Genomic DNA, 18,831 nt, shown 5'->3' on the forward strand with positions numbered 1-18,831 from the left:
GACCCCAGACAATGCAAACCCGCTTGAGGTGAAATTTATTTCCCATGCACATCCAGTCCTACCCTAGCAAGCAAGAGCGAGCGTGCTGAATTGTATGAGAGTTTTGTTAACAGATTACTGAGAATACCCTCTGCATGGAGAATTACTCATTTCCAAAAGCAGAACAGTGGATGCTTTTCTAACTGTGCATCTCAATCCCTCCGTTACTGAGATTCATATTCTCTCTCTTCCTTTGACAGCTGCATCACTATGGACAACCAGTGGCTACAGGCAGCCACAAGCATCAGAAATTCATATTACTGGGCTCCCCAACAACTGGTTAGAGTGGAGCAGGATTTAAGTGCTATTAGCAACTTACCAGTTTATTTCTGTAGACGACTGGTTGAAGGTTGAGTAATTCTGCTTTTCGCATTCCCAGCTAAGACAAGAGAAACACAAACCAAGAGGGAGGCAATCAGTAAGATAAAACAGACCAGCCCAAGGGGCAGTGAGAGATAAAGAATAATCCAAGTCGGAGCCTGCCTCTTAACTTCATGAAAGTGACGCAGGTTGATAGCAAAGCCATTGTTCCCAAAAGGAGAAAGAGCCTGGAAGCTGCAGAAACCAACTGGGTTGTCGGTGCTATATGTGCTTTCAGCTGACATATGCAGCACGGTCTAGTAATAATAATAATACCCAGCAATTAGAGTGGTTTTAATCCAGGGGGCCAGAGCCCATTGACTTCACTGAGAGTTGCAGACACTCTGCACCTATAAAGATCAGCCCCCCAGGTGTGACTAACGCAGGCAGTTTTGCTGCATCACTCTGGCAGGCTAAAATCAATCAATCAATCAATAAAAGCCAACCAACCCCGTTTGTTCTAGAGGTTTTTTACCTGCAGTTGTTAAAAGCTTATCCACTAATTCAAATTCTGACCAGTAGCACTAAAACTAACCCTCTGCTCCCCGCTCTCCAGAACGGTTAACCAAGAGCCAAGTTCAAGGGCCGCCACGATGCTAATGAGTGGAAACAGAAATGAATGCAAGTCGTTAATCATTCTGTTTGGCACAATGCAGAGTGACGATACTTCACAACCCGGAAACACAAGCGTGGGTGCCAGGTAGCATGGCTCTTCACAATTAAGCATCCTGGACAGGTGGGTTGGGTGGGGAGGGAAGAAGACTGCAAAGCAACAATGCATGTTTCAGACGGTACCAAATTGCTTTGCACAAGTTTGGAAAGGTAAAATCGCCAAATGGGGAAAGGACTCTGGTATTGATGCTCAAAGTGAGCTACTACCTTAACAAGAGGAACATTGGTCCAGTAGTTCAGTCACTAGCCGTGCCCATGGGAGACTGCTCTGCCACAGATTTCTTGTATGACCTTGGGCAACTCACTTGAGTCTCTCTGTGCATCAGTTCCCCATCTCTACAATGGGGACAATAGCACTGCCCTACCTGACAGGGATGGTGTGAGGCTAAATACACTGAAGACTGAGAGGTGCTTAGATACTACAGGAGAGAGGGTACATACCATAGAAAGACCGTTGGAAAGCACTTGAAACAAATTTCTCCTGGGGCAAGTCCCATCTAAACGTTGGGCTTTCCCACATAAAAGCGCCAACGGCTAAAGTACATTACAAATGTACTTTCTGTTGTTGGAACCCCAGGTCTAGCAGAAGCTAGGCTCATTAATCCTCTAGGCCTTTCATTACTATTGGACCATCACCTTGTATTTGTAAAGTGTTAAACACGCCAAGCAAGATGCCATAAGGTGCAAGACACTGATGAACCTGCCTGATTAAGTAGGTTATTTCTGAGGATATTGTTCCTTTCATTATTCTAATGGGGACTTAAAAGACCAGCTAAAAATTTAAAGTACAAGGTTGGGTGGAATAACATTAAAAACTGAAGTCTGAGATAAGTGTGTATAAGGTGCATTTCTTGGATTTGAAGTGCATTGCACTAAGCCTATTTGACTTAGTTAAAAGTTTTCAGCGAAACTGAAATGTCTCCTGGAAACATATTGATTTTGACTCAGCTGTCATTGGGAAGGCAAGCAAGAGCACCCCCTCCCCCCACCTGATAGCCAATAGCCCAATGCTTGGAGCACTCACCTGAGCTTGAAGTCCCTCCTCTACCTGATTCAGCATAGGAATATGAACCTGGGTCTTTCGATATCCCAGATGAGTTCTCTAATCACAGGCTAGAGAGTCCGTTTTTCATGGGTTTTTTGTTCCAACGAGAAGTGAAAACAAATGTCAAAACCACTATTTTTTTTTTTTTGAAAAACGGAATATTGTTCTCCAGCCAGCCCTAGAAAATACCTCCCAAATGCCATTGTACACCATAGTAATGAATCTAGTATTAATATCCTCCTGTGACATGTTTGCATCTCTGAATATAAAAGCCCTTCATCTCAAACTATGCCATGGGCTGAGTTCTGGAAACAAACATCAATTCATCTGTAAAGCAACAACATTTCGAGAAACATCTGATCAAGCCAGCATCTGTCTGTCACCATCCTCTACATCCAACTGGTCACACCTCATCCAAAACCAATCACCACCTGCCTTGCATCACAGCTTCTTGGGACATTCCTCCCCATGCCCAGAAAAGTCTAACACCAATCTTTTCAACCAAGCTACATTTCAATGATGTATTCTGATGGCCTCTGAAATTTACTCTGCGGTAGATCCTCAGCTGACATAAATTGTCATAGTTCCACCAATGTCTGTGAAGCTACAACAGGTAACACAAGCTGAGGTGCTGCCCCTCTATATACAAAGCTCTTTAAACGTCTTCCTGTTGCAGAGGACAGATGTGTCTTTCAACAAGAATTCAGTGTTGTTATCCAGTGGAATGCTTCCTAAAAGGTCAGAAGAATTTTAAAGGGCCAATGACTCTTTATAGCAATTTATTTTATACATAGTACAGTAGATGGGTCCAAACTGACTATGCAAGAATGAAAGACTTCACTGAAATTCACCCTTGTACGTTTTAGGGCATCCTTAGAAACCCCTGAGGAGGGGAAGTGAGTGAGTGGCAGGTGTGATTTCCACTCTGGGCTCATATTATCTGTGTTATCATAATTATGCTGAGGAATGTCATGAGATAAAATTTTCAGAAGTACCTAACTCTCACTGATGCTTAAATCCCATTGAAAGTTAATGGGACTTTGGGGCCCAAGTTACAGAAGTATTTTTTGAAATTTTACCCATGGTGACTAAGGAAGTGATCAGCAAATCATTAACACGGACACGGAAACAAATCACAGACCTACTCTCCACTGTTACTGATCCAAAATAAGCTGGCAGAGCAAGGGGGAGCTCGGAGTACCGTGCCGATGTTCCCCACTGATGGCTGTTATCACTGTAAAATGCGGCAGAGCGGAAGCTGCCTCTGAATGAATAAACAGAGGAGATCACAATAGAGGCCAGGCTATTGAACTTGCATTTCTAGGGCAAACCCAGCTGCTCCTCAGAACAACTAGCCAGGCAGACAGCAGTGAAAGGCGCAGACAGAGTATTGAGGCTAAGACTTCATCACGCGCTATTACCGTGGAAGGATGCAGCCATGCTGACCAGCATTTATTGCACACGTATTGCTCCCCACCCCCAAGGCTGAAGACTCTCTCTGGACTGGAAAGGAGTTTTGCTGCAAGCAATCTGGGAAATCGAATGCAAGAATTCAGCCTCTTTCATTGAGCTTTGGTATGTTAAGCCTCACCCCGGTTAATATACACTGGCTGTTTCACTGTCCATGCCAATGGAGGCCTAAAGGTGTGAAGATACCCTCGGATAATGCAAATATATCAGACAATAAAATGCCTCTTTTAAAATCACATTTCGACATGGACAAACAGAAGGAACTGAATCCACCTAGAAAGAGTGACAGCATCTTAAAAGACCAGACTCTCTATCTGGCTGGGTTTTCACAGGCAAGAGAAGCTGGAATTCATTTTACTCAGAGACATGTGGAGACATTCTCCTTCTTCCAAGAGTCAATTGATTTGCCAGCTTCCTAAGAGAACTGGCCTGATATCAACATCCCCCAGCAACCCAGATGGTGAAATACTGTCAAAAATAAGAGGCATGGTCCAAACATAGGATGTGAATCCAGGAACTTCAGAGTTCTAGTTCTGGCTCCGACACGGACTCTGGTCACTTCACTTTCTGCCTACTCACCTCCTTCACTGGGCTTGTGAGGGATAGGACAGAAGATGGAAACGTTCTGTATTAGTGTCAGATGTTTCTCCTTCCCCTGCCTTCACACCTAGATAAGTAGCCTGCAGCCTTGGCAAACAGAAGAATCAAAATGCTAATTGACTTGCATTCTGTGCTGGGAGAAATTATATATAGATAAGAGGCAAAAAAAGGACACCGGCAAATAAGACACATATTCAAATACTGAGCAAAGCTGACATATCTAATCATCTGTCAGTTCAGCTCTTGAAATGACAACACTGATCTCCTCCCAAAAGACTTAAACAGGATTTAGGGTAGGTGCCTTCAAGGATGTTAACATATAGAAAACATTTGTAGCCTACACTAAAGGCTTGAGCATTTGTCCCATGTCTGAAGGCAATTTGAACTATGAGTCTGCAGCAAGGTGGTAGAGTAATTTTTAAAGCTTTTTTAAAAAATTAATTTTAAAAGTCGAAAGCTTTTGTCAGGTCAATGAAAGTCATATACAGGTTGCAGTTGTGTTCCTGGCATTTCTCCTAAAGTTGATGAGCTGCAAACACCATGTCTATGGTCCCGTGTCTTTTCCTGAAGCCACAGACTCTCAGGTAAGAGCCCTCGTTCAATATGTTGCACAAGGCAATTCAACAGAATTCTGGCGAGAATTTTGCCAGCTACTGATAACAAGGAGATGCCCCGATAGTTGTTGCAGGAATATCTGTTGCCTTTCCACTTGTACAAGTGGACAATGGATGCATCTTTGTACTCCTGGGGTATAGTTCCTTGAGACCACATTGATTGAAAAAATTCAGTCAGTTTCAAAGCCATGTGCAAGCCTCTGGACTTGTAGACTTCTGCTGGTATAGCATCTGCTCCAGGTGCTTTACCATTTGACAGCACGTCAATTGCTTTCACAGTTTCAGTCAGCATTGGGGGATCAGCTGCAGTCGATCAATTGCCTCCTCATTATTAGATGATTGTTGATTGGGGATGTTGTTAAAGTGTTCTGCCCACCTTTGCAGTATCTTTTCTTTGTCAGTGAGCAGTGTGGTGCCATCGGCACTCAGTACTGGAGATGTACAACTCAAATGAGACACATTTCAACTTTTTGATTACATTTACCAAAAAATGTTGCTGTTTTTCAGCCAGCTTGTAGGGCAATTTCCATTTTTGAAACTCAGACGAAATTTTTTCCCAGAGCATTTGGAAAACTTTCGGTGAAAATGTTTCTACATTTTTCTACCACCTTTATTGTCCAGTGCATTGTACTGGGCTAGTGAATATACAGACTATTATATCATAGAGTTTCAAACAATGAGGCAAGACAAGTCCACTTGGGGCATCCACCCTTCATCTTTGCTGTAGTACTAACAAAATGTTCACTATTACGTCTTCTATTAACCGTCTGCAAGGATGGTGACTTGACAGCTAATTGCTAAAGTGACACAGGTATCCATAGACACACACAAGAGCTATTTCCCACTACACAGAGTTCTGTTTGAGACAGTTCTTTATCTCTAGTTGTAAAGCTCACAGCTTTATTTTTCACCTCAGTGCATCACCGACATTTCGGCAGTTCTGATACGATAATGAAGAGATGATTTTTTCAACCTACATCAGAAGCGTCTGAATGGATTTCAGACAGAACTTCTAGGGGCTCTGGGAAATCAATAGTGCTTCTGAGACTTGGTTTGAAACATTGGCTTACTAAAAAGGCCCTCCAGGATGCGTAATGGCAGCTCTATTGCGAAATACATTTAGACTAATCGTTCTGTGTTAGTTCAGTTAGACTAACATGTGGAAACAGATCATCTTATGGACTGGGGTCCCAATGCCCAGCCCGACCCTCCAACCGGCCCCTTCTAGACCTTCTGCTTTCCCCATGGCATTCTTTGGGACCCATCACTGTCCACGGTAGTTTAAGGATAACAGATGCACACTAAAAAATATGCCACAACTTCTGAGAGTTTCAGCGATCCCACAAGAGGCCTAAACAAAATACGCTGCTTTGTTTCCTCTGCAGCTACTGGTAATAATCATAAAGCATGCATTCAGAGCAGAAGAGCCCCCGTCACTGCCGTAAGTAGATGAATAAATAAGACGGAACAAACTCTGGGAGGTAGGAGGGGCAGATATAGACTGGTGGATTGTCATTAGTTTTGGTTTTAGGAATTCTCAATTCTATCAGACAAATTTGTTAAATCAACTGATTAAAAATGAAGAAAAAACAGAGCAGGAAGAATTAGAAATTTTTTTGAAATAATGTTTACAATAGGCAGGGAAAAGACAAAAGGTGATAATATCACCACTCACATATCACTGCTCATTGAATTGTTGTGGGACTCAATCAAGGTGGAGGAACATGAAATGTTCCCGTTTATGTCCACTACTGCCCTCTAGTGGACAAAAATTGACCTGCTTATATGTATGACCAGCAGGTTCCCTTTGATCAACAAGCCAGCAAAGCTTGAAGGTCTGTGATTCTGGAGCGGGGCATGAGTTCAGGTTTCCCCATGCCGCAGGGGTGCGGTTAGCTGGTGATCATGTCCTGTTTCTAGCAGTATCACTGTACCTCAAATTTAAGTTAGCATTCAAGCGTCCAAATGGAAAGGGGGTGAAATAAGTTATCGGCTAAGAGGAATCGCAAACTCAGAAGCGAACACTCAACAGGGCTGGAGAAGCAGCACTCTTTTTGCTTTGGTAAAAGGAAAAGAAGCAAGAGAAGATGCACTGCTATCGCCCGCAGAAATCTCCTCACCTCTGGATAGAAACCACTCCTTGAAGGGGAAAGTTGGTTCTCTATGTATTATTCCCCATTGCAGCAACTACGGAGACTCAGCACTACGGTGAGGAGGAAAGAACATGAGATCCCTTTATCTGGGACTGGACTATGGTGGAACTTCTGAGGGTATCATCACACCCACAGCCGCTTAATTGCTAGTAAGCTCTAAACATTAAGAAATGCTGTCTGGAGACCAATAACACTGAAAGATGCTTAGAGACAATCAGGACGGGAGCCTTATAAATACCTGATGATGGATTAGACAGACAGATAAAATCCACCTTACTGTGTCTAATAGAGACTCACCATCCTATTCCCTCTGCTGGATTGTCAAGCAGAACACGTACAATATAGAGAAGACAGGTGAGAAGCTTCAGGGAGAAGTTGAAGAGCCGTATCCTTAGGCCTGCAATAGAAAAGACAACGGGGTAAGAGGCTAAAAAGAAACAAACATCCTCCTTCGCCTGTCTCAAAGAACAGTACTGCAGGGCTTCGGATGTATGACAGACACACAAAAAGATGCATACTCATCCGAGCAAAAGAGGGGGGTCATAAGAAAGTTGGAATTGCTGAATCAGACCAGCACAGCACCTAATGCAATATCCTGTCACTCACAGTGGTACCAGATGCTTCAGAGGAAGACGCAAGAAACCCTCCCACTAGGTCGTTATGGATAACCTGCCATCAGGGAAAATTCTCTCATGACTCCCATTAGTAAGAGGCTGGCTTGCCCCCGAAGCAAGAGGTTTTACAGCCCCTTCCAAATATTTCAACCTTTATTGTTATAACTCTGATTACCCGCAATAATGTCTAATCTGGTTTTGAATCATGCTTAGCTCTTGTCCTCAGTTATACCTTGTGGCAGTGTGTTCCACAGGCTGATTGTGTAACAAGTGAAAACGGATTTCGCCTTGAGCTGATCTGAATTTATGGCCTTTCCATTTCAACATTCATTTTTGAAAAAGAATATCCTGACTTCTTGGTGACTACAAAATCTTTCCCGAAGTGTAACTGTGGCCCCCGTGCTACCAGGAGATCCACGTGCGAGACTGTGGAATTGTCACCGGGGCTGCACAGCAGTGCAAGGTAGATCCAGCTGCAGGATCGGGGCTATGGGTGCAATGGGAAATCATTATTATGGGACATATTTTTTAAAAAGCTGAATTCAACCGGGCATCTAATTTTGCGACCACAATCAACTGCAAATGATAGGAACATATCTAGCTAAGGAATTTATATGGCCCCCATTACCACAGTTTCTTTACCACCTCGGAATCTTAACTGGTTTCTGTATTTATCCCCACAACACCTCTGTGAGGCAGGAATTGCTATTATCCCCATAGTACAAGTGGGGAACATGCACAGAGAGACTAGGCTCCAGATTCACAACGGTATTTAGACACCTAACTCCAATTTATTTCAATGGGAGTAAGGCACCTTGATACCTTTGAGGATCTCCGCCTCATAGAGCAGGGAATTGAACCCACGCCTACTGAGTCCCATACTAGCTTCTAACCACTGGACTCTCCTTCCTGTAATGTGCTGGATCTTCTGCCTGTGTCGATGGCATAGTTCCACATTCCGGCCCTAGATGTCTGAATAGACTCCTACGTTCTGTCGTTTGCAGCCACAGTGGATTGTGCCAGGAATTGGCGATGGACACAAAATTAGAGGCCATTGGATATCATTTGTCCCAAAATCTTTAGAAAACATGCTGCCTATAATGGGGAGAGGGAGAAAACCGCAGCAGCGGTCCCGTTAATGTCACTGTATTCTTGGAACATCTGTTTCAGTAGTATTTAAACACCTATTATCCTTTAAGCATGAGAATGAAGGAACACAGTAATTTATGCTGCTTATTATAGCATGCGTGGTAGGATGGGTAATGACTGCTTTTCTGGCTATTAGTACAGCTTGCCGGAGACCGGGAATGCTGTACGAACTTTGCTCGAGGCTTGTATGGTGCACTCCACATCCTACCCCGCTTCAAATAACTAGAAGGCCAACATAAAGAACTAAAAAGAGTCGGCTCTTTGCAAATCCCCTCCCCCCAGGATGGAAGAGAGGGATGTGGGCTGTTGAAGTTTTTATCCCCAGAATCAGCAAGCATCCGTTTAATAAGACTCGTACAACCACGCTGGGGTCCAGTCTTTGCTCATCACATGCTCAGTGGTTTATAGGAGGAGGACCAGAACATTCAGATTGCCACTTTATCCACTCCCTCCTCTTCACAGCCAGCTTATCAGGCTATTACTCAAATTACAAGTGAGAAATTCAGCACGTTTCCATTAAAATCCTCTCCCGGGCACCCCCTCTCATGCCACACACCAGCTATTTAACAAGTATACGACCCACAGAGAACAAAAGAAAATGTGAAATTATAAATTAGCTCCTAGATTCCCTGCAGGCAGCTAATGCCTTCCTCAGACAGAAAATAAAAGCGCCATTCTTCCAGTGGAATTAATCTGGGGAGTCAAAGAAAATAGGGGATATTTTTGAGACAGACAAGAGGAATCCATGGCCTGAAATGTTTAGAAGGGAGGGAGCAGTAGCAGCCTGGAGGTTCCTGTCCCTAGACATGAAAATTCAGGAGGTGGAGGTCATGTAGAGTTCCAACACTGTTTGAAGTTCAAGCAGGGTGCCCCAGCCCTATAAACATGCCACTGTTTTTAACAAAAATAAATGCAGCTTCATGCTATATTGTATAATGATTTACGGCAGGTCAGTTCATTCTCATCCCACAAGAAGGCGCCCATTGCCAGAACTTCCAGGATCAATCAATTATTTTATCTTTGTCATTCACAATCCCATCTGGGAGACTTTCTGAGGCCTCACTGGTGATTGGTAAGCAGCAGACATAATTGCTCTTCCGTTTTGATGGAAGTGTCCAGGGTGCATTCATTAATGTTTGTGCCAAGTTTAACAAAGGGTGAAAGAGGGCATATGACTCTCGTGAGGGTAATGTCTAGACGGCCATCACTGGGTGTCATGGCAGCTCAAGCAGATGTACCTGAGCTAGCTTTAATCTAGCCAGAGCAGTGAAGCTGCAGCAGTCTGGCCTGTACAAACCTACCCAAAACTCTGGGTAATGACTTGTAGGGTTAGCATCTCATGCTGTTACAACTTCACTCTTCCAGTACCTGCCCTAGCCACAGTAAAGCTAGTTCAGGTAGGTAGGCATGACCTGCCCACTTCAACACTATTCTGAGGGTTTAAATAGGATTTAATTAGTGCACATACCTTGTGCTGGTCTCTCCGCACAGGGGTGAATTTCACCCACACAGAACAGAACCTCATCGAGACAACCTAACATTTGCAGAGCTTCTCTTTGTAACATGGCATTTAAGACAACACACCCACAATGTTAAACCGGGAATCAGGGATGTCCTAACACAGACTCTCTGACATATACAAACATTTATAGCTTAAGGGGGGGGGGAGGAAATACATGGAAAATCACTTTCTATTAACATGTGAATCCCTGCAGAAAAGACACTGAAAGACACAGGAGCCCTGAACTGGATAATAACTTGTGGGTGTACACAGCAATTAGAAACGAGAGCCCCATAATAGCTTTAAAGGGTGCAAATGTATTACAAGTTCATAATGAGTTTGTCAAAGATCCACTCGGCAAATGCATTTCAGAGTACTGTAACCTGGCAGTATCATATATACAGAATATTGATTGGTGGATATCATCATGAGTGAATATTAAGTGATGTAATTATGAGGTTCTTGCACATCTGGCTGCCCACATCACCCTCTTCATCTCTGTTCTATTATATCTACGAGTGGTCGTTACTCACAGTAACTAATTATCAAGTAGTTTCCCATTCTGCTCCCTCTGACCGATATAAAATCCTCAGCTTTAATAAGAATGGGACAGAGGTGGTTATCCTAAAGAACTGGAGCAACCAGTTAATTACAAATAGTAAACAGACAGATGGCTGACACTAGGAGGGTATAACCATCTACGAGATAGTGCCACGGAACTTACGTACCAGCTTCCATGAATATTGTGCCTGCAGACATTAAGCCAGATTTTTAAGGTGCACATACAAAACTGAGTGCACCTGACTTGGATACAGCCCAGCTTCACTGGGTGCACGTGTCCCTCGATTCACACGTACATGTATGTTTCACCCCAATCAGAAGATTGCTCCCATTGTACACATCACTGCGCCACCTTGATGGCACAACCATCAGCTGTTGCACTGCCCTGCATGCGGATCGGGTATACGAACAGGGTGAGAAGCAATGCAGAGAATAAAACCGCTTTGCGTCTTGTCCTGCACCCCTGCCACCCCCTGCAATATTCACTCTCACTGGAACTTGCCCTGCTGCCAGATCTGATATCCCAGGAACGAATGCCTTAGTCCTGGCTCTCCGGCTAAGCTGTGGGCATCATAGAATAGCGGCTCACTACTTTTGGGGTAGACAAGCTTTCGAGCTACACAGAGCTCTTCCTCAGGTCTGGGAAAGGTACTCAGAGCGTCATGGCTAAATACAAGATCGAACAGACAGAATATCTGCTAACTACTTATGCTAAACTAAGGGACCATTCAAGGTGAAGTGCACCATTAACACCCCTGTAGTCATAGGACAAATTGGTGGGGGGGTTAGTGGGTTACAGATTGTTGTAATAAGCCATAAATCCAGTGTCTTTAAGACAATGATTTTTATTGTCTAGCAGAGTTAAGAAATTTAAGCTCCCAGGCTTGTCTTTTGAAAGTGTTGTGCAGGTTTCCTTTGAGGATGAGGAGCGACTGCTTTGTGAAAAGTGTTCACCCACAGGTGATAGGGTGTTTTTGTCTTTTATCATTTTCCTGTGTGAGTTCATTCGGGAGCGCAGTGATTGTCTGATTTCACTCACATAGTTGTCATTGGGGCGTTTAGTGCATTGGATGAGGTATGCCATATGTTGTGATAGGCATGTGTAGGACCCATGGATCTTGAAAGGTTTGTTATGGGGGGTGTTGCTCATCGTAGCAGTGGAGATATAGCTGCAGGTTTTGCATCTGTTGTTCTGGCAGGGTAAGGTGCCGCTTTGAATTGGTGTCCTGGTCTGTGGGGAGCTCACTTCTGATGATAAGCTTGGAGAGGCTGGAGGGTTGTTCTGATCAGATAATAGGAAGAGGAAGAGCTTGAAAGCTGTGTAACTCGAAAACGTCTCTATCAACAACAGAAATTGGTCCAGTAAAAGATATTACCTCACCCATCTTGTCCCTAATATCCTGGGACGAACATGGCTACAACAATACTGCATACTACAGGGGTAGTCATTTCGCTTGTAAATCTAGAGGCACTGAGCATCACCCTTGTAAACTGCAGCCAGGTGCCCTAGTAGTGAACACTCTATAAATGCCTGTGATGCTGACAATAGAAATATAGGATGCGGCTTTCCTATCCTCAATGTGGAATCACGTTCTTCTAAAGAAAGGAAGCCCACTCCCACACCAGTCTGCTTTCACAGATGAAACTCATTAACCCAGCTCCATCTAAGGCTAACATGCAAAAAGATAGTCCTCGGTGCTGGGAAACGGCACTTTGAAAAATCAACATCAGGATACAGAACCCTTGAGGCAGCAGTGCCAAGGGCACAGTGCTGAAATGTTGCAACCACTAGATGGCACTTGCTTTCCATCCTAGGACTGATGGAGACTGGTCAATGTGAGCAGCAATTTATTGCTCAAGTTAATAAGTATACCCCCAAAAATGTATTATCCTGCACATTGTTATCCATCACCTCCATACAAATATTGCTCAGACAGATTTGCTGTGGCTAATAGACCTGAGAGAGAGAGAGAGAGAGAGATTCTTTCTATTTTGTAGCTAGTTAGATTTTTCTTTTTTCTCCCTCATTCTTTTCATTACAGACAACCTGGTTATTATTGTAATTACCTGGAAAATAAAACTGTCATGGAGTGTCTTGGTACAAACACTTACTTGATCTTTGGTTTTTGATGAAGAACAGTTTGAGACGTTCTTTAAAGGTGTTTTCATTTACGTAGAACTCAACCTGTACCCTGTGAGCAGAAAGGAAAGAGAACTGAATTAACTGGGGCTGTAGTTAGTAAAGGTTTCATCTCAAAATCTTCCCACCTCTAAATATGTCCCACCCCATCAGGTGCTGTTTCTATATTTCTCACCCACCTTTTCCCACAATGCATCTTGTGAACAAGATTTAAATAAGAAACCATTAGAATGCTGCACAGAGCAGTAACCAGACGTTACTCTGGGGCCCGATCCCAAGCCAGATTCTGGTCAATTTGTGCTGCTCCTAAAGCACAAAAGGGCTGGAAAGCAGCCAAAACTCCTACACCAACATTTACAGCCGAGAAACAGAAGATGTGCCAGGGTGTTGCAAGGTCTGGCCTGGGGCAACTCTGAACTATGCTGGTCCCAGGATTGGGAAGCCATAGATGGCCCTCCTGCACCGATCAGCTACTGGAAATGAGACCTCGCAGTGACAAAATGCAGCCATGATAATTACCTGCGTGCACATACTTTAAAAAGCCATAGCAACGCATTAACCTGTATCATCCCAGACAGACTACTGCCTCTTAAACAAGCTGAGTGGCTAACCCAATCACACCGCGGGGGTACAAGCCGCTCCATCGTGCCCTGCACGACAACAGATTCTAGCGCCTCTAAGCTAGGAGGCACAGCAAACTCCCAAACGACCAAGTTCTCCAGCGAGAATGCCCTGACTCCAGCCCCCCAAGCTAGAGTGGCTCAGCGAGAGAGAGCCCCAGCTGACCTGCGATGGCAGCACATGGGAAGAAAGGAAGTTCCTCAGCAGGTCAGGATCAAACCGGGAAGATCCACGTTAATACCGAGCGTGGTACCTAGAAGCTGCTGCATTCAGAAAATTGGTGGGACCAGCTCCTTCTGGCCGTCACTTCACAGCAAGTGGGCAGACACGTTCTGCACTGACTTGCGGCTGCCACGTGATCAAGGGGAGCCTCCGGCAGGCCACACTGCAGTGGCCTAGTCTGGCAGTCACAAAGATATGGCTAGCCCCGATGGAAGCACTCCATGGGCCACCCAGGGGAAGGATCCCTAATTGGTGAGATCTCCTCCTCAGCTGGCACAGATCAGCGTAGTCATGATGATACGCAATGGCTGAAGATCTGGCCCTTAGTGTTTATAGTGATAAAGTTTTAACGTAACCAGGGAGTAAAGAAAAACCTCCCTGGTGCAGCGTGGAGCCTGACTTTCCCAAGGGCATTTGCCGCCCTCCGACAGCCATTTGCTCTCACAGCCCTTTCCTACAGCACCTGGGCAAAGAGAGTGACCGTTAACCCCTCACTCCTTGGCAATCCGTTAGAGACCCTGCACCATGTCACACATGGCAAGGGCCGCAGCACAGAGAAATGGCAGTGGTTGCCTGACAACTCTCAAATGAAACAAAAATGGATGCATTTGTCAACCAAAGCCACCTGGGAATCCAGAAGTTCCCCATACCTGTTAACTTCTTGGACAAAGGATAGATAACCCGACTCAGAGGAGGCGGCTCCCATTCCTGCTACACCCTACCATTACCTCTCTCTTCTCTAGAGTGAACTAGAAGTGCCTTCCTCTTGACCAAACCCTTCCCGCTACCTGAAGCCCTCTGAAGGCAGTCCAGCCACAAAGGGAGCGGCTGCAGCATCAGTGGGTGAGAGGATCTACTGACCCAACCCTGCAGATTTCACTGGAGGATTTGCCTGTGTGAGGACTGCAGGTTCAGGTAACAATACATCCATGTCTTTTTTCGAAAAAGAAAAACACGTGCCATTTTCAAGTTCCTAAGAGGATACCCACCAGAGAGCTAAAACTGTTTTAAAAAGGTACTTGCCCATGTTCCTTTAGGGCTCCCAGGTGAAAATATTTTATAGTTTAACCAGAAAATCGCAGTGTTACCCAAACTAAGTAGAGCAGCTGCCTTCTTTGCTGGCCATTTTCAGCGTTATTAGCTACATGTTAACTTCATTATGGAAACACAATTAATGGTTAGTCTGATGAGATTGCTCTGCCCAAAAACGGTATGTAAATCTCCAACGAGACTGGCTGGATTCAGTGTTATAGTGTTGCTTGTTCATCATATAGTCGGTTATTTTATCTACTATTCAGTCCATTAGGAGGTTATTGCTTCAACTCACTGTATGCTGTATTTTAACACGGCACGTTGACAGCGGATCTAATCTTGTTAAAGGCCACCAATAACTTGTTTTCTCTGTGATGTCTCAGGGATAATCCTTCCAAATTCCTGACCAGAACTTTGCAGCAACCAAAGAAACACTGCTTCCCTTGAGAATTTCCCCCAGGTTTTACACGGAGCCCAGTACAAGCTGGGAAAGGATTTTAGGAATTGAATGAGTGCGGTGCGAATAGCCATCCAAGGTTTGAAGAGCTTCCAGGGACTCAGCAGTCTACAAGAAATACCAGACCTCAAGCCAAAAATTTGGAGCACTGATGCTTCACACATCACTGACTTCCAAAGTATTACATAGAAAATATGAATGTCTTTCTATTTCGGGTAGAGGGTGGTGCCTGGTTTTGCATCATGACTTTCACCCGGGCAAAACTAGATGGGGCTTGGTTTGTTTCCTTTACACTTTACTGCAAGATTTACAATATTCAAATCTTCTCCAAATAGCTTCAGTTCCATTACAACCTCCCCAATCTCATCTCTCCTAACCACCCAGCCTTGCTCTGCATTCTGAGTTAGCTCCTGTACACTCAAAGCTGAAAAGATTTAGGGGGTCTTTAACCATGTCACTGTTGCAACAGAACAAGAGCGGTCATGAAGCATCAGAGATTCGAAAGAACATCCTCGTATGTTGAAAGGCAGGGTTTGCCCCTTGTAGCAGCTACATTCAGCAGGACTGAAGCTGTTAAAAAACAAACTCAGTCTACAAGAAGACAAATTACCTCTGTTGCTAAGATACCTTATTGGACCATTCCAGCCAATCCTCCAATTGCCTCTGAATTTTACTTGGCATTTGGGTATATTGATGGTTTATTGTATCAAGAGAATGACGCTTGACAGGCAGGGAGTCCCTGGGAGACCTTCATCATGCTACAGATGGTGCTCGAAGGCCCTCAGGGGAAGGAGTAGCGATTAACATTAAATAAGGCCCAGATTCACCACAACTGCTACTATTCTACCCACAAAACCTTGGGCTTTCTTCCTCTCAGGCCGCCTTTTTCTCCTCTACTACCCCTGACAGACACTTCCTCCAAATCCTATCTCCTGTCCCCACCCATAGACTTGCTTCTTTCTCACTTGGACAGTCCCGGTCCACCGCAGCTCACTTGGGCCTGGCTCAACATCCTCTGTTTTTAAGTCTTACGGAGAGGAGAACTCAGCGGATGGTTCTGCCTCATGACCAAGAGAGATGGAAGCACAAGTGCATCAAATGCAGAGATCAAAGTCAGGCAGGTCAATACCTAAGCACCCAGAAATCATGGGAAGGAAGGTTTCCCTTCAGTTACATGTGTTATTTCAGAATTAATAAGGCCAAAGTCCAACCCAAAGCCAAGGCTCAAGCGAGGTCTGAATTTTATCCCAGCTCCTCTGCCTAAAGATCAAGAAGGCAATTCAGGGAACTCCCTGTACTTTAGTCATTGTTTGTGGCTGACTTTATAGTCACCCGAATAAATGGCACAATGGGGAAAAGGGAGGTGATTTTAATATGAAGTGCAAATCTCACCCCTGGGTACTGGTGCTAAAACTGAGACTGGCTGGCAGAAGTCAGAGTCACAAGCCCAAGAACCAACCTGAGGGTGCAGATCTGGGATCTGGGAATCCATTGCTCTGTTATTCAGGATGTGAAACCAAAGCCAGTCCCCTCCCCTGCTCCTCACCCTGCAATACTTGCATGACAACTGCAACTATTTCCATTTTTATCTGCAAAAGTGAGGGAATTGAAATCCTAGACTTGTTGTTCTAAGGTGCCCAAGGCTGTGTGTGAAGCAGAGTTCAACCGCAGTAAAAGTATCTACAGGCCTTTACAGACACTCTCCAAGCACCTCTCTTTGGCATTTCTGCAGCTTCCCAGGTTGTAAATTACAGTTAGACTCGCTAATCAGAGCATAAAAGATTGTTCTGCAGATTAGCAATGGCTCCGTGTTTTATATTATCAGCAAGAAGGAGCCCATTAGTTACTATTAAACCGAGCAAAGCAACCAAGTGCAGTGAATTAGCAATGTCCATGCTTCACTGCACGCTGTCTTTAGAATAACGACTATTATTTAAAAAAAACAACCAACTAATTACCAGAGATAGTTGAAATATGATTGGGGAAGAGGAACGAAATAACCCGGGCACGAAAGCGGATAGCTGCGGTTGTCATGCAATCCTCCACTATCTCATTCCTTTTCACCTAAGTAACTGCCTGCACATATGGGGTTAGCTCTTGCCAAAAATTCAAGGCTTGGCACACCCTGGACGGGAAGATGATTTAAAGGGAAGCTGGGCTATCAGCTCTAACAGCAGGGACAGCTAAATAAATACTTACTAGGCAAGAATGCTGAGCTGCTGAGGCAGTGGAGAGCAAGAGGGGTTTTTTAGAAAACACTGTCATTGTTTCAGAATCCCTGTCCAGCCAGAGGGGGTCTGCCAGCGAGCGCTGACCGTTTGCTGTTACAGTCCCCGACCCTTCTGCTGGGAAGTCACCAGACGTACGGGAAGCAAAGGTCACCTTTGGAGTGAATGAGAGATCAGCTCCTCTGAGCTGTTTTCTGGTAAACTCTCTTACTAAGTTAAAAGGATTGTTGGTTAATTTATGACAGTTCAATTCATGTATAACCATATCTGTATGAATGGTAAGGTCATCGTCTCTAGTTACAGTAGCCAGGATGAAAACGGGGAGGGATAGAAAACCTTACACACTTCAGGCCATAAGCCAACTAATTTCCTGGAGGCAGGAAGAAACTTCCTTCCCTCTCATCACTTCACACTTCCTAGCACAGACAGGAGGACTGGATGGCCTGCGGGTCTGGTCTAGGACGGCAGTTCCTTTGGCAGTGATTGGGTTATGCCACGTGGAGTTAAAGGCATCAGCCCTCAAGTTAGACCAAAGCACACCGCTGCTAATCCTGCCACATCCCCAAAGCTACTGCCGAAGAGGCTGCATTTAAGGCAAAGCCAGAGGCTTCTGGGCCACCAAGCTACATTCAGCTTCAGACACGAAGTCACTGTGCGACTTTGGGCAAATCACTTCACCTCTCTGTGTCCCTCAGCCAAAGCAGGTGGAAACTGGGGGGGAAGAAATCAAGGACTTTACAAGAGAGCAGATGCTGTTTTCCTGGCTGAGCTAATTACAGAAGAAACACCCTGCTAGCTTGCCTTTATATACACTTGTGACTCCAGTGATGCCGGCAGAGAGACTGCGCAATATCCGGTTTACTGGCAGTATATTACTGAAAGATGGGCTCCATGGCACAGATGATGATAAGTAAGAGACAGCAGTTAGGAGATCTGGCGTTCACGCTGCTCATACTGCAATGTGGGACGTGCTCACTAGGACAGTTTGCTTTGGGTGAACTGAGCAACTGGTGGAAAGAGATTTGAACAGACATTTATACCCCATCGGGAGTAACCGATGGAAAATTTACAGCATTAAGCAAGGACATCTATAGGACACACAAAGAGCCAAATGCACCTGTGCTGTAAGCCCATGGAGCTTCTCTGAGGGTACAGCAGGCCCAAAATATTAATGCCCTGAAGGAAGGCAGGAGGAGAAACATACAGGGCTAGCTGAGACTACAAGCACCATGCACAGCTCATCCTCCACAATCAAAGCTGAGAGGCTGGAGTTTAGAAAGCAAACAGAATTCCTAGAAACTCCAGGCAGTTTGCAGTTTTATAATGGAAAGAAGGATCTGAATTGGACACAGC

At 44.7% G+C, this 18,831-nt stretch overlaps 1 protein-coding gene across 4 annotated transcripts in view; it reads right to left on the reverse strand.

Moving 5' to 3' along the window:
- The window catches only part of KCNT1 (potassium sodium-activated channel subfamily T member 1), a 177,342-nt gene that overhangs the window by 69,744 nt on the left and 88,767 nt on the right, over positions 1-18,831 (reverse strand). For 3 of the 4 annotated variants that reach the window (XM_026657292.1, XM_026657291.1, XM_026657290.1), the window contains exons 2-3: positions 12,891-12,970; positions 7,251-7,350 (exon numbers count right to left, since the gene is read on the reverse strand). In XM_026657292.1, coding sequence (XP_026513077.1) covers positions 7,251-7,350; positions 12,891-12,970 — 180 coding nt within the window. Of the gene's footprint in view, positions 1-358; positions 419-7,250; positions 7,351-12,890; positions 12,971-18,831 lie in introns of all 4 variants that reach the window. The other variant, XM_026657289.1, reaches the window with a different exon arrangement.

The sequence above is a fragment of the Terrapene carolina genome, unplaced genomic scaffold, assembly GCF_002925995.2.
Source record: "Terrapene carolina triunguis isolate 2854851 unplaced genomic scaffold, T_m_triunguis-2.0 Scaffold238, whole genome shotgun sequence".
NCBI classification, from domain to species: Eukaryota; Metazoa; Chordata; order Testudines; family Emydidae; genus Terrapene; species Terrapene triunguis.